The 22,131-nt window shown below is 32.7% G+C and overlaps 1 protein-coding gene across 6 annotated transcripts in view; it reads right to left on the bottom strand.

Annotated features, from left to right (window-relative positions):
- LOC126851342 (trehalase) overlaps positions 1–19,585 on the bottom strand; it is a 42,016-nt gene extending 22,431 nt beyond the window's left edge. For 3 of the 6 annotated variants that reach the window (XM_050595207.1, XM_050595209.1, XM_050595211.1), the window contains exons 1-2: positions 19,239–19,585; positions 17,069–17,204 (exon numbers count right to left, since the gene is read on the bottom strand). In XM_050595207.1, the coding sequence (XP_050451164.1) occupies positions 17,069–17,202 (134 nt within the window). In that variant the 5' untranslated portion in view covers positions 17,203–17,204; positions 19,239–19,585. Of the gene's footprint in view, positions 1–12,201; positions 12,470–15,405; positions 15,534–17,068; positions 17,205–19,238 lie in introns of those variants that run through there. The other 3 variants (XM_050595208.1, XM_050595210.1, XM_050595213.1) reach the window with 2 other exon arrangements.
- Between the last annotated feature and the right edge of the window lie 2,546 nt (positions 19,586–22,131).

Here is a 22,131-nt window from a genome sequence, read left to right as displayed (position 1 = left end):
CTGAACAAAAAATTTTTCAACATACATTAAAAAGTGCTCATTAATTACATAACGCTATTCTTAGTCGAGTTGAAAAGTTCTATATTAAGTATTTCCGTGATCATTAATACAGAAACTATTTACTGTGAAGTAAATAAAAGAAGTTATACACTAAAGAACACACACTAATTATAGCTCTCTTACTAGCATTGTTCTTTAGATATTTTAAGACATAATAAAATATAATAATAGTTAATAGACTACTAGTCATAATAGATTATAATAAAATTTTATAATAATATATAATTTGTATCTAAAGTTATTTTTAATTTCTTAACCAGTATATCATTATTATCAATTCATTGAGAGGTCAAAATAAGTAATCCTTATAAATAAATAAATCTTATTATTTTTATACTTTTTAGTTATACGTAAGTATTCATTTTCTAATAATTTTAATTCTGCCAGCTTCAAAGAGATTACAAAGCAAATCATAAAATTGTCATATACCAATAATTATCTGTATTCAATAATATCGCATGTTTATTGATATCAATAATTTTTTTCGTATATTTCTTCATGTGACAATAAACGTATCGACAGGAATCAAGGCAATCAAATGAAAGGAATATATATCTTCTTAAGAATTGTTACGCAATCGATGTGTTATATAATCCTTTTTACAATACTTTGAATCATCACATGAGCTTTCAACTCACGTTCGTAACGAATGAATAGTTACTAGTTGCATTATTCTGAACAGCGATGCATACATATACATACATATGTTCAATGTTCGTTTAATTGTTCGTCTTTCAATTGAAATTGCCCGAGAAATAAAGAATATTAAAAATATACGCATATGAATGTTAGTCGCCTGCGGAATATAAAGTGTATCCTTCGTTTTAAAAAAAAACATCGCGTAACGCCTTCACAGTGATTAGATTATATTTTATCTATTTTCATCCCGTCACGCTTATCTGCCTTAATTTTGATAAGCTATTATCATTAATCGCAAATATTATCCTACATTAATCTTATCGTTTGTATGTTCGAAATTGGCACATAATTTTTTTATTGACAATTATTTTTTTGTTACCATACATATATATATTCTCGGAGAACTAAAACACATCCGACTCACGGAAAAAAAAAATTAAGTCAACTTTGCGTTCCATTTTTATTACGGTCAATTATAATTTAATAAGCTATAGATTTTACGGACTCTGCTTGATTTTTCAACGATTGCAACATGCAGCATTACTTTTACGTTACGTCATACATTCGAAATCGCGAATTAACGTACTATTAAATCTGTAAGCATGGTAATTAATAAATGCTCATAAAATGTGTAATTAATTAATTAATCATAAGTAATTAAATTTTTTTCATATACATCTCATTGTTAAATCGTAATGTTTTACATTTGTAACGGCTGGCTAATCACGCATGATAAGACTAATTATGAGAAACATTTTTGAACGCATAATCAATGTAGTTGAAACAACTTGATTATTTTATCAAATTACTAAAGCATGACCCTTTGACGAGATAACGATAGCATTAACAATTATTGATTTTATTTTCTTTATCATTAAAAAAAATGTGTTATTATTTACATTATTATTTTTGCATACATACACACGTATGCAAGTATTTAGAGATAATTAACCATTATCGCGTGTCTTTCTGTAACAAATTTGTCGGCCGACAAGAAAGATGCTCTTTGTATTAAGGGATCAACTTGTTGGTCGACGATCAGAATCTTTTTTTCGCGGAAAAACTGACACGCAATGCTTTTAACTAATTAACTGACTTAACCTCGGTTCAACTGTCCGTTCGGCGAAGTCTGCAAGAGATTAATTGCCGTGAGTATAAAATTTCTTTTAATACTTTCCCTCGATGCGCGCTTTGGGAGATTAATTTGCGCCGAGCGCAAACGGACGGATACTGCAATATCTCTACACGGGATGTTCTATTTTAATGGATACGCGCGAATACAAAAATGAATAAATTTATTCTTGATATAAATTATAAAGACTTTCCTTTCACCATTAAAAATAGCTTCGTAAAAAGTAGCTTTCAACATCTTACAACAATTAATACCTATATATTGTCATACAATCTATAGTAATGATATCAATTAAGAGATTGACGTTCGTATCTTATTAATAATATTAGAAAAAATTTGAAATATATTAATTTTATTTATAGTTAAGATATCTAAATAATAATTGTAAATAGTTATCTTTACCTTATCTTTTTCATCATTGTAATTTAATAATAATTTATAAAGTCTATTATTATTAATAAATCTATTATTATTAATAATGTAATTAATGTTTTACCGATTATTAAATAATATAAACAGATAAAAACAGGTAAAAACAGATATAAATATTATAAAGTGATTTTTGCATGATGTGCGAGAGAATCGAAATTGTCATTCTGTACATTGCTCTTAATCTTATCATTGAGGGCTAATTATCAAATGACTAATAAAACACACTAAGCGCCGCGAGTGAGACATTTATTAAGTGTTTACGAAGATTGAACACTGAAACTGCATAATTTGCATTTTAACGCTAATGATGACAGAAATAGATCGTAAATAGAGCGATACGATAATCCTGTCAGACAATTTCTTATTCATAATTTTTTATTCGTCTATACAAGATTCAAGCTTTACAAAAATTGTCATGTCACACAATAATTTATATCTCAATGCCGTGAGCGAGTAATTTAGAAAGGAAGAGTAAAAAAATTTCGGATAATAAAATTTACGAACGTAACATAAAGATTATTCTCATTTAAATCGCTATAATTTTAATTACAAATGCTTGCAACATTTATTAAATTAGTAGTTCATTTGTTTCGTTTTATACAAGGAGGTGATAAGTCATGCGATAGGAGACACAGGACCCGAGTAGCCAAAGGTAGTGCAAAAGATTGCGCCTCACGGCGCCTTCGCACTTACAATTAATTGATGACACGCCGCGGTCGAGTGGGCATCGTTTTAGCGACAATCATTCTATTGGCTATTTTTAGCCGGAAATAGGTCGGTGTGCAGAGGGTTGGTGGCAATAAGAGGCCATGCTGAATAGTTTCTACCGACGGGTGCCCGTCGAGACTCAAATCACCGTCGCCCGTATCAATTATCTCCATGGCTCTCTTTTCATCGTCTTGTCTTTTTCTCTCTCTCCCTCCCTCTCTCTCTCTCTTTTTTTTCTCTCTTTCTGAGTTTCGCGATTAGATTCTCTATTCTACTTTTTATTATTAATATTTGTGTATTTAATGTTAATATTGTATGTATACATTGGTATATTTTACTTATTAAAAAAGAAGAAAAACATCGCGCGAAAAAATGACGATGACGAGTTGATGAAACTTCCGAATCGTATCAATCTGTCGCCGTAATTACCGCAAACTATGTTTTTCTTGTGATTCAAGATAATGACAAACATCGCCGACAAAACACGAATAACGTCAGATCTTATCTACAAAAAAAAAATCATGAATCTAGATATCGTGATAAGCTCTCAATATCGAGAGTTAATTTAAGTTTGGACATATCATCGAAAAAAAGAAAAATTCGGACATATAATAGATGTGATATCTCGGAGAATTTTCGGTAGATGTATCTCAATATAATCGCCGATTAACACGAATTGATTAATAGCATGAAATGATGATTTCGGTTGATGAATGTTTTTGTGCTGAATATATTCGAGTATAATGAAGCTGGAATTACCAATGTTTACGCGTGTAACAACAGTCATGTATCCCGTATTTATCTCCATCCGGGAAACTCCTTCCATCCAGATTCTTGCTCGTTCATTAATTTTTCAATTTTTTCGGCATTGATAAGTTTTGCATCGTTATCTATTTCTCCTCTCACATACAGTGTGTGTGTGTGTGTGTGTGTCAAAAATTATGTGCGATTAAATATTCTAAATTTCATATCATGATTTTTAAATTTTTGAGAAACTAATTTCCCTTATTAATTAATAATTATAAGTGCAATAAAAATTAATAAATTATTAATTATATAATATTAATTATAATTGCAATAATTAAAATAATTAACTCAATATATTAACCTATTAGTGATTGTTCAGTATATAATATTCCGCCCCAAAAAAAATGTGCTCCTCACATTAATAAAAATTCAAGTCACTTTTATCGTGTAAAAAAAATGGCATGCATGCAACATCGTAATTTAGACTTGTGTCACTATATATGAAGATGACCATGTTCATCAATTTGCAGACAAATAAGCATAAGCTTACGTAAAAGTCCTGTTTCTTTTTCCTCCTGACATATCTAAAAGATATGTTTTCGCATAAAGATATGTCAATGAATCTTTTAATCTTTTTGATTGGAGCAAATGCAGCTCTTGCATCTCTTGGAGAGAGCACGATTAATGACATCGTCAAAAGTAATAAAAATTCACAATATACGAACAATTATGTTAGATTGAAAATCTTGTTTCATCAGTTGCTTTTGAAAATATCGGTATAAAAATAATTATGCAAAAATTTCGATAAGCCCGCGATTAATTCGTTGATGTAAGACCTAAACACGCTTTCAACGAAGCACTCATGAAAATTGGATTTAATCGTGTCTGAAACAATCAACACCTGCTTCAGTCGTTGTGGCCGTAAGATCGAATTAATTAGCCACGGCGACAACTATTGATAATAATCGATAGTAACAGATGGCGGTTAAACGGCGTTGGCGAATTAATTATCGCGGGCGGCGTAATGACACTGTCATTAGGTAACTCAGGAATGTGTTATTCGATACAATAATAAGTATGCACCTGCGCTGCTGTATGCAGCAAGTTGCACATACGCGCGTATAAAGAATGCACATGCGCTTTGCCTGAGAGATCGCGTGTTCTCTATGTGATGGCGCAACTTTTACACTCTTTTTAGACAATTGAAACATTATTGCGCTGGAAACATTATTCGGGAAATTTATGAATATTCATAAAAATAATGCCGACGAATAACGATAATAGGCACACGTGGCTTTTAGCGCGGCTATGAACAATGACAGATGTAGCTCATACAAAATTTTCCAAATTTGTGTCAAACTTCAACTCTATGTGCATCGAATATGTATATTGCCATTCAAAATGTATGGAAAATCTGCATTTTCCAGTACTCGTATTCATTGGCAAAACAACGCGCGTTGATTAATGATCATTAATACACTTAAATCGTGTAGAAACGCGGAATACATGCATATTGAATTTAATGCAAACTGACGGGAGTTATAAACATCCGCGTTTGACGGGGAAAGAAGCAGGGGAGGATCTCGAAAGATCCTGTCAGCGATGGTCGAGTTAATCGGTACAAGAATCCATTTGTTTAACAGTCACCGTATGTACATCGGGCTGTCATTCGACAAACGTTGAAGAAGCATGCATACAGGAAAGGAGAAGGCAAGTGCAATTGCACTTACGCAATGCGCGATGAGTATGCGTTTTATCGACGAAATGCGCGCGAAAACGGATAAGCATATCGCAACATCGGATTTCATGTAAATCTGGTTTGAGTAATTAAATCCTTGTGAAGATATCGTTGAGAGAATGAGAACAATATTTACGGACCGTCGTCTCGCGAAAGGTCGCGTTTTATTCAACGCATCATATTAATATAAAAATTGGATTCGCGCTTTTCTTGACTTATAGCGAGTGTCATATCCCAGAGAGTATCGTGACGTTCTATTATATAATATACGATTACGTTTTCTTTATTGCGAGCTGTGGATGATATAATTTTAAGACGTGTAATGACATTGCGTATCAATATATATTTAAAGCGACGCTGTATCGAAAATATAAATTTACTAATTGTGTAAATAATTTTACTAAATACATTTATATATTGAATCTCTTTTTTTCTTAGAGTTAGCTAGATGAAATGAACAATGTGCACCATTAAGTAAAATGTATAATGATGCAATACATGAAAAAAATAAAACTATTGCAAAATGACAGAATTTATGCATCTATTAAATATATATTGCGTTATGTAAAATAGTATAAATAAAAATTATATTTATATGTTACATTAAATAGCGAGAATTTTTGAAATATATTTTTATTCTCATATGGGATTTATTAATATTTAGAATGAAAAGCATTTGCAAACTCATTCATGGAAAGAGGCGGTACTGCCATCTTCTGATACGAGCTCGCAATAGAATTTGCACATCGATATGAAACTATTGTACAATGTCGTCGATAATATAGATATAGTTCGTCAGTCGGTAAAAAAATATATGAATTATTATCAGTCGTAACATGGATTATCTGACTTCATAATTTTTTAGATATCTATGCGCGCAAAAAAAAATATATGTCAAAATTATACAAACTGCAATAAAACTCGCATTAAAGAAAAATATAATGATTCGTTTAATTTCTTAAAAAATTAAGAAAATCATTTATAAATTTTTTTTTTTTTTATTCATAAATATTGTTCATCATTAATTAGAAATTATGGTGTCTATGTATATATCAATTTTTCACTCTTATAATTAGCAACATTTCGACAGATTACGAAATCTTTCCCAAATATTTCTCACACGCAATGCGCGTGATGGATCTGTGCGTACTGGCACGTATACGAATTCTGGGTTGAAACGAGCTCCGAACAAGCGCATTACCAGAGACGGTCGTCTTATGTATTCATTTATTACAATTTTTGACGATCAAAGATAATGACGAAAATGCACAAAAATATTCTATCCACTTATAAATTGTAACAAGCGAGCTCTTTTACATAAAATGTATTTCGAAATAGCAGTGTACCTGATAACGTACAGAGCAATTGAGTAAACGTTTATCTTATCGGACTGTTTTTCGTGTACAAAAAGACAGGTAGTACACTTATTGTTAATAGAATTTCACAAAGCGACATTGCCAATATAGTATTTTGAATAATGTAATGTGATTCTTTTTGTAAGTTTGGATACTAATATATAATAAAAAAACTAACATAAAACTAACATAATAAAAAACACAATTTTAATAAAAATATATGCTATGCAAATTGTTTTGTAATTATTTTTTATTCGTGTAGTTTATCGTAGTTATTTTCTAAGACTGCAGAAAACCTACTCGGCATTCGCGAAATAATCCCACAATAGTCTAAATTGTGAAAAACTTTTATCACTATTATCGCAAGCGCACGATGAGCCAATCAATTCCGGTCAATTCATAGGGGAGGGACAAAATAATAAAGCGTAATAGAGAACGTAAAGTCTACAATTATTTCATTGTACCATGTGACGTCAACGAGCATGCTCGCCAATCGCGTGTGAGATATAAAGCGAATTCCATGACGAAATCGGCGAACAGTATCAGTGCAAGCTCAATTAAAATTAATTTTGCGATCGTAGACGATAGAGAAGGCCGATCCTTCTTAACCCCTAACAATGACATTTAATTGCCATCGTCAGTCATTTTGCCATGTCAAAGTTCCATCAAACTATTTAACAATAATTTAAAGATCGTAAGATACACAAGATACACAAAGCATCATCGGTCGTATATAAATAAATAAAAAACAGATTAAATCAAAATTTTATAAAAATGCATTTCTCTATCTTTGTTCGATCGATTCTATCACTGATGGAATCCTGATTAGAGAAATATTCGCGTCGGTAATTCTGTCAAATCGTGAGTCATTCGAAAAACCCAATAAGAGATGTCTACTTTCGAACGAGTAGCTTGAAGCAAAGCATTTATTATCCGGATCTATTCGCACGTGAAGAATCGTGATAGATAACGAGTGTTACGTAAATTCGAGAAATGAGACGTAATTGCGAATTAGTAATTAATTAAATACAGCTGATATTCTACATTATAAGATGTTAAATAATTATTATTAATCGTGTCAAATTTATTAAATGGCTCATCAAACATATTATTATATATTAGATATTAAATAAAATATATTAGATATTACATAAAATTTTCTACGCCATTCTGGCCAATAAAATACGCAATAATTCTGCAACGTAGAAAAGTTGCCAGAGCGGACATTGATATATAGGTCGTCAACAAAGGTAAAAGTAGAACGACTTTTCGTCCAACCACCTTCGATCTTCGCGTATGTAAGTTCATATTATACTTTTAAAAAGTCTGATATTGTTTTAATTTTCAATTTTTTAAATTGCATAATATGTTAAATGAATATTTTCGACTCATTAATTATCGTTAAATCGATTTTATAAAATTTTAATCATTTAATACGCATAAAAGTTCATGCAATCGCGTTCTTCTTCCGCATCGATATACAGTTCATTTCGCCAGTGATAGAATTTGTAGAAAGTAAGCTGCCAAAAATTAGGAGAATAATAAATTCGCTCGGATGATAAACAACCGAGGGATTTAGCTTCACGTTTATCTCGCATTATAATGCGGGACAAAGTCCACGAGACGTAGCATTACATCATCAACGTATGGAACATAGTACAAAAAATGGTCGATGACGCGAAAAAAATTCAATCGTCGAAATGACATCACGATTATCTTCAGTTATTTTTAATTTCTAAGATAACATGCATCACGAAATCTTTCGTAGCTATCTGTAAAAACTGTGACACGGGATTATGATTAAAAAAGATATGAATGCGAACGGAGCAGGTTGAGAACCCAAGTCGTTCGGTCGAGCCCCTCAAATGACAATTAATCTAGCCAATAAGAGATTTTCTTGCTGTGACGTTATGGGTCATCAAATCATCAAGTACGAGCGGACGATTTGTCGACTCGCGTGTTACTCATTACAGATCACTTTATTGGCAAATCGGTCAAAGTCAAGTATATTGTTCCGGTAATCGAGTCCACTAGTCGTTCACAAAACAATGTCATCAAAAGTATAACTGTTAAATTAGCCACCAACGTCAATCCCTTTTCATAATCGCCGTTCTCATTCTAATAATAGATTCTTTCCGTTCGAAATTAATCGAAAAAAAATCGATTTTTAAACAAATTTTGATATTCAAATCAACAGTTGAAGATGAAGAATTTGTCGCAAGTTTTATAAACACCATTGAATTTTTAATCTCTTTTTTCATATTTTAATACGTAAAATATATATTGAAAACTTCTTTGTGGTGTGTGTCAATAAAATGCCATCATCTATTTTACACGGTTCAATAATCTCCAATTAATAAATTTCAATTCTCCATTTTTATACATATGCTTTTGTATCAATTCGTACCTGATCGTCTTTAGCGACCGAATTTGTCGCCGGAAATTATCGCGAATGAGAACCGCTTGAGACGAGCCTCCTGTCCGACCGGTTGAACGGCAAATCGTGGATCACTTAGCTACCAACACCTACCGTGTCGACCAATCGTGAAACGACTAGACGAAGGCTCGTCTTCTTATACCTTGCATATCTTATCGCGCTCCGTTCAAAAAGAGAGAGAGAGAGAGAGAGAGAGAGAGAGAGACAGAGAGACGTTTCGATAAAGAGACGTTAGATTAGGAATCACGCAATTCCCGAATCTCAAGCAAGACTCTGCGACATATGTATTGTATTACAATAATGTTCGTCACGATAAATCATGACGCGTATGTTTCGTATCGTTATTGATATTGAGACGAGCGTTGTCACTTTAGCTGGTAACGCAATATTCAAGATCAGAGTCGGGAGTCGGATTGCTTTATCATTCGCGATTGGACCCTCTGACAAAAAATAAATATGTACTTTGAAGGAAAATTATCGCAAGCTCACAAGATAAGATTTTATCGCTTACCAATTCTAAAATGCCGCGACATAAATTGTTACAATTAATACAAAATTATTATTAAATTATCATTATATTATAGAAAAAGTTTTATAGACAAAGAATATTGTAGACAAAAGCATAAGTTAACTCGCGTTCAAAAGAAAAATAGAGAATTTTTCCTCTCATTATCAATACGTTCGTTAACTGTCGCTTGCTTATTCCGTTCCGTTCGCTCATTCAAAGAATATGACATCGATGAAATTGGAGTTTGATTCACGAAGATGAAACCGAGAAGGGATAATTTCACCTCCAAAAAAAATTAATTAATCAGTCATAAAGTTGATATATTAATTTGTTTTCCACCTTTTATCGCGAGGGAATCATGTTTCTGGAAATAAGAGAGCACTCTAAGCGATGAAATTTATTCATATTATATTTCATTCATATGTCATAATTGACAGTTCGTTATACGAAGATTGCACCGCGATTCACCACTGCATTTTCGCACTCGTTGCAGTCAAAGCAGCATCGCCGTTTTCGCTGATGCAGCTTTTATGCGGCTATCGTTTGCTTTGTCTGCGACATAAGCAAAAACTAAAAATAATCTAACCGCGCGTTGATAATCATCGGATAAGAAAAAAAAAAGATCGCGCATAGATATCTAAAACGTTCTTAGGTTGTTTACTATCGACGCGCTGAATGAAATTCAAGCGAGAAAAGGAGAAAAAGACAAAGAGAGACAATAGTCGAAATTTCTAACTACGAAAGGAAGAGTATAGAGCTCGACCCATCGGTATATATATTGAGAAAGATGAACCAACTTCTCTCTCTCTCTCTCTCTCTCTCGATCTAATAATATCGTCCGCTCGGCCCTGTAACTTACTTCGACATGAAATCTGGCACGGTGTCAATTGTGACACACGCGAAATGCATACTCCGTTAATTTCGGGCCGTGTATAGCTCATTGACATGGCGCGTTTCACGATCGACCAATCGCATCGCTCCGACCGCTAATAAACACTTTTTTTTTCAATCTTCGAAAAATGTAGCTAATGGAAGATGACAAAATAGTAATATCATCCACGTAAAGATGCTTCGAATATATATTTGAAATAAAAAAAGCTTTCGAACGATACTGTTGCATCTTACGATAATTATACATCAAAGAACGTATTATATTATCGTACATTACTTTTTAGATAGAATATTACAGTATCCGGTTTCTTTCCCCCCCTTCCTTAATTATTGCAAGATAAAACGGACGCGGATATTTAAGATAAATAAAATCTTAATTGTAATATTAATTTTAATTAGGTATCCGAGATACTTCTAATATTGATAGCTTTAAGAATAATTGTAAATGACTCATAAATCTCTTACAAATTGAGTCGGTAAAAATACGCAAAATGTAACACGAAAATGCTCGTGACTCGCTAATTTGGACTGCGCAGCTATTAATTCGCGTTGTTTCACGGGTTATTAACATCATTCGCATGCATCGAATTAGTTGACGCCTAATGCGAATTGGTTCAATGAGTTCTTACGTTATAAAGAATGGTAATATTCCACTCGTATATAGCAACTTATTGTTAGTTGAATGCTAATATATTTAAAAACTGACTATATATTAGGTAACTCAACTCGAAATTAGTCTATTAATAAGAGTAGCGTCAAATATTTCGCCATACGATTTCGTGTGAGAGATCCAACTTTATTTTAAAATAATCTACATTTCTTTCTAATCTCGCAATGTAAATCGAAAACCTTCGTCTATCACTTCCGAGAGTGTTAATGTTCTTCGCATAATGACATTCGAACGTCGAAAGGACACCGAGCGACAATGATACGAAATCGTCCTTCGAACGCGTGCACGAAATGCAAATTATCGAATTCGTAATTTCGATCTGCATGCACTTGATTTTTACACTAACAGCGATTTGTAAAACAGATATTTGTACCTCTAAAAATACACGCGGCCGTTTATAGCTATTCTAATCCCAGTATAGTTTAGATAATCTAGATTTTAATTTCGAAATATTTAATAAAAAATTATGTGTGGAAATTCACAAGTAAAATTAACTATTTTTTTTTTAAATACAAAAATTAAAATTCTTATATTTTATATTTTCATTAATTTCATGATAAATCTATATTTAATAAATTAATGGGTATATTTTTATTTTAATTTTTTAACAAAAAATAATTTTTTAATTATATAATATATTAAATTTGAACGAGGATATCTTTATGATTTTCCACTACGTAATTGTCGCCCATTTCATTTAGTACGATTATTATGTAACGCGCGAAGGAATAAACCTCAGGGGGCACATATACATATGCACGTGCATGCATCTATGAAGCGGACATACTAAAAGAGATGCTCCCACGAGTGTCGCGAGCACGTGTCAACGTGCACGCGACACGTTTCGATTTCATAAATGCGAGACTTCTCATAATTGAACATACCTTTCGCATCCGCTGCGTGCAATGAGTCGGAAGAGAGCAAGAGATATTTTCACTGTAATTATATCGCGCGGTCACACACTATCGGCGCACTGTCAGCGATTGTCACTGCGGTGAACGAGCGAACGTTGGCCGGTGCGTACGAGATCGATCGACTATCGCTCGCGGGTTAAGGATCGCTGACGAAATCGTGACGTACTGTTGCGAGGAGAAACGAAAACGTCGATTTCACGTGGCGAGTGCTCAGTGCCGCGTTACGTACGTGACTGCTAGCAAGTAGTTATTCGAGAGAGTCTCCGCGCAAGTCGAGTCTGTCTCTCCCTCTCTCGCTCGCGTCAGGATCGGAGGATTTATACGGCGAGCCGCGGGTCGGAGGAGTCGCCGCAAAGGGGGATCTCGCGTTATCTCGAAAATAAATTAATATCACGTGCGATTCTTTCAATTAGAATTTTTTTTTCATGTATTGTTGTATATTTGTCTGTAAAAGAAAAGAGGCTCTCCCGTTATAATTAAGGACTGCAACGAACCTTTCATTCCGGCACTGCATCGAATCCCACTCACCTCGACCAATCTTTCTCTCTCTCTCTTTCTCTTTTTCATTCTCGATCGATATGTCTCGTCGTCTCGTCGTCTCTTTCTCTCTTTTTTCGAAGGATAGATATACTTGTCGCCTCGACGCTCTCTCAGCACGAAAACGCGCAAATTAAATTTCAGTTTAGGAACAATGATTTGACGAAAGACAAAACTCTTTAAAAATCTAATTGTATTATAAATAGGATATTAGATTTTTGTATTTTAAATTTCAATAAATTTGAAATCAGTTTCGCCAAAATAAATGAGTCATCGAATTAAAATATAGATGCACAATTATTTATTTAGTCTCAAGATGCTTAGTTGATATATTATACTCATAAAAGAATAATAAAACCATTGGAAAAAAGAGCAAAAATAAAAAAATTTAATGAAATTCTCTCTTTCTTTTCCTTCGTGTCCCCAAAAATGAAATGACATTTTTTATATATATATATAAAAAATGATTGTGATATTTAAAATTATAAAATTTAATATAAATTTTTTTGTAACCGATTAAAGCCTACTTTGATTTATATGATATTTGATTTAAATGATCTATTTGCGATAAAACTTAGTACAAAGAATTCTATTAATAGTTTTGTACGTATAATATATTATAAACAAAAAATTAAAAAAAAATAAAATATATACAACATATATATATATATATATATATATATATATATATACTTTTTAAAAAAAATATGTATATATCTATACATCATGATATAAAAGTTATCAATGTAATATATAGATTTTTCTGTCTTCGTTATGAAATCGTTTAAAGCTTTTTAAAGACACTTGAAAAAACTGACTCTAAAAGAAAAAAATAATGCTACCTATGGATTTATTGATAATGAAAACAAGCCGTTTAAAAGAGTGTTCTGATAATTCGAAAGAGATATTGAACGGACATGTAATAAAAAAAAAATCGACGAGGAGCGTAGAAAATTTCTTATCTCTAGGGTATCGCCCCTAATCTATCTCACAATCAGTGGCGACCCGGAATGAACTGGTTTGTCTTTCAAAATATATGTGTGTATCACGATTGTCTGTTGGCCAACGTATAGTTACGCGGCGAAGTTCAACGAAGGAAGACGAAGACCGAAGCACGTGCTCATTCACTTACGTCTAAGGAATATAACTGTTCACCTTTGGCTTCAGGTATTCTCGCGTCTATTATATGATTTCGTCAACCTTTACAATCTTTTTTATTTTCGTGCATGTTCCGTACATTTTATTGTGTTATCGAATAAAAAGATGGCGTGAATTATTTCTTATTATTTCTTGAAATCAGCTGTCAATTCTTGTCATATAAATAAGCAAGATCCGCTTAGTTATATGACAATCCGCTTATTTGCAATTATTTCAGTGTATAGATCATACACGGTAATAATTGCAAATAAGCTTCACAGAAAAATTATTCTCGTGTATTATATTCGATTAACCGCAGAAATACGCTATGCATCCTAATAGAATCGATTTTGTTGTAAATTTTAGATTCACAAAATTTCACAAATGTTATTATAACGTGTACAATGAATAAATATAACAGTAAAATCATCAAAAATATCTTTTATTTTCCGATTTTATTTTAGCATTTAAATTTCAACAATGCAATTCTTCGACAATGCAATTGTATTTTTTCATTTCCTTTTTAAGAAATAATATTTTTTAGCAATGTATGTATCTACATACGTATGCTTGTAGACCAAAGTTAATATACTTTTTTTTGCAATTTGTACATAGTCGAATATCTCGAAAGTATATTACAAAAATCGCAGTGATCATTAACGCGAATACTAAACATACATTTTCGAGCGAAATGAAAAACAATTGAGGAGGAAACTGACAATGAGAGCTTTTACCGCCCATAAAATCATGTTGATTAATTACTAACCGCAATTAATTTCTAACCACACCCCTGCATGAGGAGTGTTTTAAAAATATCCTTTGCTAACACAGTAGCAATTGAAATTCTTACGAGCCTACGAGCCTAGATCGTCTTTATCCGACAGAGATTGCGTTATCATTAATTGCCAATAAAAATTTAAAAGCTGCGTGAGAAAATATTCAAGCATTTTTGCAGGGGAAATATTTATCGCGACGCAAGGACAATTAAGATCGCTGTCAGGGGCATTTCCGACAGATAACCCGTTACTTATCAATCAATCGAGAACCTTGTACGTACCGTATGAGAAGCCTTCGATTTCTCTCCGCTGCGTCCTTAATCAAGACACCACACGCAAGATAATGATGCGTAAGTACGAATTCGAAAAGTTGAAGGTACTTTTTTCACGCAAATGTTTGCCGTCCGCGAGATTCAACGTACACACAATGCACTAATTTAAGAAAAATCTCTAATCTTCTTTCTTTCATACGAGTCACGTTTCTCTAAAGAGAAAGTATGATTCTCGCAAGATTCTCTAAAATATATTTTATTTTCAACGAAATAGAAATCTCGATTTTAATTTCAAAAAACGATCTTTCTCACTCGATACTTCTTGTCGAACGTAACAAGTCCATTTTGGCGCGATTCGACACTTTCAGGAACTGGTGTACGATAGCGGAGATCGCGGAGAAACGTGCAAACGTGCGAAATTTAATTCGAAGATAAATTTTATTCGAAGATACCTGTATATTATAGCGATGCGACACGTTCTGCGATTTGCGTGAGAGACGTCGACGCTCGAATGTTCGGTGGCCGACTGACGCTCTGGAACGTCAATCGGGTGCCTTATAATCATCGGCCACTCTCATCGGCAATTATCACGTGACCGCGAATATTTCTTGCCGCTTTGCTAAGCCGACGATCGAAGTGAAGGCCGAATTATAGCATTTGTCGCGAAGAGAATATCATATCACTTATATACATAATTGGGCGCGATAATAACACGACAATAGAAGATTGATTGAAACCCCCGGTGCACATGTGCGTGCGTTATCGTGAGAAGGACAAGTGGCCGAATCAGGTGTAAATGTGTTATACAATGCTTACAGAGTGCATTTTCTCAAAAAATGCATACAACCGAAGAAAGATCTGCTCGTACACCATGTTATACAACACGTGATCGCGTGGCGTGAATGCCCCGGCGTATTCTTCATGCATGTGTCTGATATATAATAGACATTCTATCACGAATTTATCGTTAAAGGCTGTCGAGACTGTAAAAACAAGAACTTGCTATGTGACACACTGAATCCGACCCGATACCACCGACGGTCCACGTGCGCTTTCTGGCAATCAATTCTCACGAATGCAGAAAGAAAGAAGATTCGCGCTCTACGTGACTTCGACGATATAAATAAATTAAAAATAACCGCAAAAGATAGGAATTGTAAAACTAAGCTGTAAAACGGTATCAGGTATCCTTACAAAAGATGATACTACATTTCGAACATTTTAAGGACAAAGAAATAAATTATTAATGTCAGAAATTAAATTTTACATGATTAATTTTGTTGAAAAATTTTATACAATAAATAAATTTTATTATTATACAAAGTAATCAGACAGGAATTTACCGATTATTCATTTCGATGTGCTTTTCCGCCAATTATTAATTTTGACGCTTCTTCCGATGACTCAAAAAATTTGCCGGCGATAAAAAATCTCGCGAAACAAGTTCTGAGAGATGTGCAAAATACCATGGGTATTTCATCAATGGAAATTTTTCCTCCAACTTGCTCCTCGCGATTAAAGCGGGGTCAGGTCAACGGGAATGGAGAATTATTCGTCTTTGTCCGTTGACATAAGACGCGTATAAACATTCTCGTCGAGTTTACACGCATTTAGACGCGTATGCATAATACTCATTGAGTGTAATTAGTTCGATCAATCATGCGCCTCGATCACAAACAATAAAATAACGAGTGACTGATTATACATCGATCGCGACTCTTTCGCAAATAATCTCTCGAGAATATTTATTGTATAAAAAAATGCACGCAGATAATAAAATTTGATATTGATAATGTAATGTATTTTTTTTATTATCCTATCTTTCCCATTAGTTTTAATGAATTATAATGACTTCATATTATTTTATATTTTTAATTTTTAATAAGAATAGAGAACTATGTGTATATTTTTATTATTAAAGTTTCTCATATATCATATTTTTTTATAAATAATCGATGTATTAAGTAAATATGTTACATTTAGATTTCTTGAAATTTTTTTTTATCATGCGATTTTTCACTTTTGTGATCGATCGTCAGGAATAACAAGCGTGACTACGTAAAGATAACGGTGTGATGTGGCAAAAATAGCGCTCAACAAAAACAGGGCACTTACCTGGATCTAACGAGATGATACCGGTCGAGCTTCTCGCCGATTAGCTCACGATGATGATGAAATTGACGGCCCTGATTAGTGCGCTGCCCGCTGCAACTCAGGCAACGGCGAGCTCCTTGCCAAACAACCAGCATTACTGTAACACGAACAAAAGAACGGACATTAGCGCGGATATCGCGAAAAATCTTCGATCTTTTAATCGCAAATCAAGATGAATCATGTATCACGCGCGCTTATCGTGACTCAGACTAACGATACATGATTTATCTATTTATAAGGAGAGCAATTCCGTTTTTTTTTTTCTGAAGCGACTCCGACATAAAACTGAATCGGTGAAAAAAGATAAAAAAAAAATGTGTTTCGTTTCAACGGAAGCTATTTTTTACCCTTCATTATCGTTGACAATGTTTTTCACGTCGAGGAAATTCTTGCATTAATTTTTGTCTTTTCAATTTTACGATACGTAATGCGTGACGTAGTAATTGATTCGCGATCAATCGGAATTACGACACGCGTGTTCTTTACCTTCGGTCTAGAATTTACGCCACACAAGCAAGTGATTTGCAAATTCGAAACGAAAAGTATTTCGCGCGGTAAAAGAATCAATGTCTTGTCACAAGATATATCTTATCATCAATTTGACAAGAAGAGCAATGGTTTTTATCGATCGAATTGTGATCTAAAAATCTTGCATAGAGAATGAATAAATTACGATGCGTAGGCGCAAAGAGAAAATAAAATATAAAATGACAAACGGATATATAAAAAAGTAATAAATCACAAATATTTAAATTTCCATTTAATTTGAGATCGAAAGCAATTTAGAACGTTGTATGAATCACGAGCGTCATTATTTTTTAATTCAAAAAGAAAATATACACGCTTAATATGGAGGCACCTGTTTATTCGATCGTGGAACTCTTGTTCGTTTGACGGCCAATTCGGTTATGACAGAAGTTTCGACTTTACCTTCGGCCGACCTTGTGAAATCGAGGATCGTTCTCGCATCAACAATAAATCAAAGTTGACGTCGTTCGCGAGTTTGTAAATAAACTTACACGACACGAAAAACAAAAAAACTATGAATGTAATTGTTATGGAATGCGACGTAAACATAACTGTTATGGAGAGTACATATACATTCTTTTACTCTTTAAATTCTTTATTCAATTTTTAACTTGCTAAATTTTCTATTTGCATATATTTTTCGATTGTAAAGTTAAATTATATATATATATATATATATATATATATATATATATATATGTATGTGTATTTCGTAAAATATATGTGTATATGTATGTTTTGCATATTAAAATTCAAACATTTGTGTCATCAGTAAATCTAACAAACTTTAAAAATTAAATACATATAATACACTTACATTTTTTTTAATGAAATATTTACGCTGAATGTTCACGTTTATCGAAACCGGTTATTGTTTACCTCGTTCTTCGAGTGACGCAATTGTTAATTTGGATGCAAACTTTGCAAAGTTCTCGCTAGCGACTGATAGGCTCCGTAAAAATTTGGAAACTTCAACGGTTCTCTCGCGAAAATGTGACATTGCGGATACGCATAATATATACAATATAATGCAGCAGGAAATATGTCTCGGTTGCCGGCGCTTTATCGATTACCGGGTAGATTGTCCGATGCAGGCTAGATTAGCAATGTCTCGTATTTCTCATTACTCGGGCTTGTATTAATTTTTTCAAAAATGAACGAGGCCTGCTTCAATTTTTATCGTCTTTCCTCTTCTCATTCGCCGATTTCGCGAATTTATAGAAAGCGCGCGATTATATGAATTTTAAAATACAGTTATATCATCGGTAGAGAGCGCGCGTCTCCTTTGCCATTTTAGAGATTGAAGCTATCTATAGAATTTGTACTCATTTGCGTTAAACTTGTAGCTACGTTCATTTCAGTTCCTTCCTCTCGTTCTCTCCTATCGCGAATGTATATATTATTATAGTAATCAGCTTCAATTTCAATTTTTTTTTACGAACGTAATGTTGAATTTGAACTTGCACGCGTGCTCGCGCGCTACGATTGGTCGCGCGCGTACAAGCCTTGATCCTCTCACTCTTTCTTTCTCTTTCTCATCCGTCCCTCTCTTTCGCTCTCTTTCCCTTTATATAAACGTTCGCGTGTTCGCGAAAATACATACCTTGAAAAACGTCAAGCTCACGCTGCTATGGCGTCTCCCGAATGTGTTCCGCCGCGTACTCTTTCCGGAAGAATCGCGATCGAAACCGTTTCGCCAAATGCTATTCGTCCGTCACAACGATTGGCAATCACTACCGAGAGACTCGCCGAGATACTCGCGGGCGATGCGAAAAACGCGACGAGAGACGAGAAGACGAACGAGCGAGCACGAAATAAAACGGACGACATCAAGAACCACGGCGCACGCGACCGAATGGATGGCAGGTGCCACGCACTCGTCGGTGGCACACGCTCGGAGCGCGATACGGCGGCGAACGATCTACACTGCGCGGCGGACAGCGGCGGACTGAGCGTCGCGGCGCGCGATACCGCGTAAATATGAAGCGCGCCGCGTCAAGGGCGAGCGACCTTCACAGGTATCTGAGCGCGTCGTGTCTAAGGAATCTTAAGCGTCGTGATCGCTTTCTAAAATTTATAGAAGTTTGATGTATATTCTTTGTGTGAACATTCTTATTATTCTTAAATTAACAATATATAAAATATGAACGCGCTTTTTCCGAGACAAATTTGAATGTCTCTGTGAAATATCATTGGACAATTTCAAAACGTTAATAGCCTATCATAGATATAGAATATGTTCAGACTGTAAAGTTTTGAAAAAAATGTTGGAATGTAGGAAAAAAATTAGTAATTGAAAAAAAAAATATATATATTATGCTATAATTGCTATAATTAATAACTGAAAAAATATATATTATGCTTTTATCTCTCTCTACATATTTATACATATAATACATATAATAATAATATATATGTAATAAAGGAAACGAAAGATGGTAAAAGCTACAAGGGAGCATAATAAATCTAACATTTTATTCAGCAATAATATATGAATATGATAAAAATTGTTCGAATGTTTTACGATATAATGTACATTTGTAATTGATTCAATACGAGATTCTTTACAAATATTGTTTTTTGAATAATGTTTCTTGCGCAAGCTGGTTCTTCTTGCATACATATTATAGACAAAATTTTAATAATGTATTGATAAAAAGAAAAAAGATGTTGCGTTAAATAAGCGATTAATTTATTTGCACTCTAGTTGATAAGATTTTTTTCAAAAATACATTTGTTTTATTTTTCATAAACATAAATGTATCATGCTTATGAAAGCATCAATGTATCTTATCAACAAGAGACTAGATCAATTAGGAATTTTGTGATTCGTATTAAAAAATTATGTAACAATCTTATTTTGTATCGTCAAATCGAGCGATAATATTAAAGTACTTATATTATTATATGTATATACATATATATAGAAAATGTACTACATTTCTATGCGAACAATAAACGGGAGAAAATAACTGTCATTTAACTTTTTAATCTCGTAATAAAGTATTCGGCATCGAACATTAAAATCTGCGAACTATCGTCTATAATTTAATGAACACATGTGAAATATACCGATTCCTTGTGGCAGAAGTTTATATAAATTTATATTTAGTAGTACAAATCACGTTAATTTTGTCGTTAATCCTTATCGCTCTTAACTATCCAATATACGAATTATGGAAATATACAATACTATCACATATGCCATATAGAATTATTATTATAGAATTATTATTGTTATTAAATTTAATGGAGAGATGTATATATAATGCATGGAAATATTAAATAAATACATGATTCAAATTCAAGATGAATACTCTGTAAAAAAATATATGTATATGTGTGTATCTATGTGTATAAGTCACTTTGTATAATCTTGCAAGATATGCGTACGATATATACAAATATTTTTCCAAGTGTATTAAATAATAAAAGCGACTGTGTGGCTTAATCTTTTTTATGCAAGATAAAATAACGAAAGCAGAAATGTCACTTAAACAGCAATCATTCAAAACATGTAAATTATAAATAAATAGATATTTTTAAATATCTCTATTCTTGTAACTACTTTTATCTCCCTTGTGAATAACACTGTCTTTGCTTTTTATTTCTCTTGTAATAATTCTTTATACAAAGAAGTGATATATTAATACAAAAACGATTTCTCTTCGCGCTACTTTACTCCATTTACATATTGTTGACAACATATTGTTTTACAATTTTTAATATGTATTACATACACAGAACATGTTGTCTGTGTATAATGAAATATTTTAGTGAAAAAAAAAAGAAATAATTTTATCTATATATATACGCACGATCATTTTGCATATAAAATTTATTAAAAGAGAAATAAAATGAGCAAATATTTTGTTCTTTTACTCGCTATGTATATCATATATATTATTAATGTATATTCAATGTGCAAATATTGTTGCATAAAAAATTAGTCAATGCATCAATATCAATGTGATTTGAGATATGTTGTGATGTTGCAAATTTTGTGCAAATACTTGCTACACTTGTTTCAGCAAATTATAAATTGTATAATGTGTATATGTATAATATTCTACTAAGGTAAATACAATTTACATAATATTTGTCACGATCTTTATATTGATACAAATTAAATCTTAGTAAAAATTCTAATCATTAATATTATTAGAATCTAAAAAGAATTTTTACCTCTTGACATTGTATCTTCAACAATTTAATATCAGAACGACTATTTTTAATATACATATATCAGTTATTAAGTAGAAAAATTATCTTTCGACATTTTTTTCATTTTTTAAATAAATTGTTAGTATTCTCAAACCAACGAGAATCTGAGAATCTAGTTTATTAAATAGGAGAGCAATTTGTATTATGAATAATTATTTTTTTTGGATTATGGTATTCTGTGTATCTTATCTGACATTTTGTATCATAGGAAACAGGTACAATGTATTAGGTAACTCAATTTCCTGTGCGATACAATCCATAAGATTTCTTAT

Source organism: Cataglyphis hispanica, chromosome 8, assembly GCF_021464435.1.
Source record: "Cataglyphis hispanica isolate Lineage 1 chromosome 8, ULB_Chis1_1.0, whole genome shotgun sequence".
NCBI lineage: Eukaryota > Metazoa > Arthropoda > Insecta > Hymenoptera > Formicidae > Cataglyphis > Cataglyphis hispanica.
Note: the sequence above shows the minus strand (reverse complement) of the source record. Positions and strands in the feature narration are given on the sequence as shown.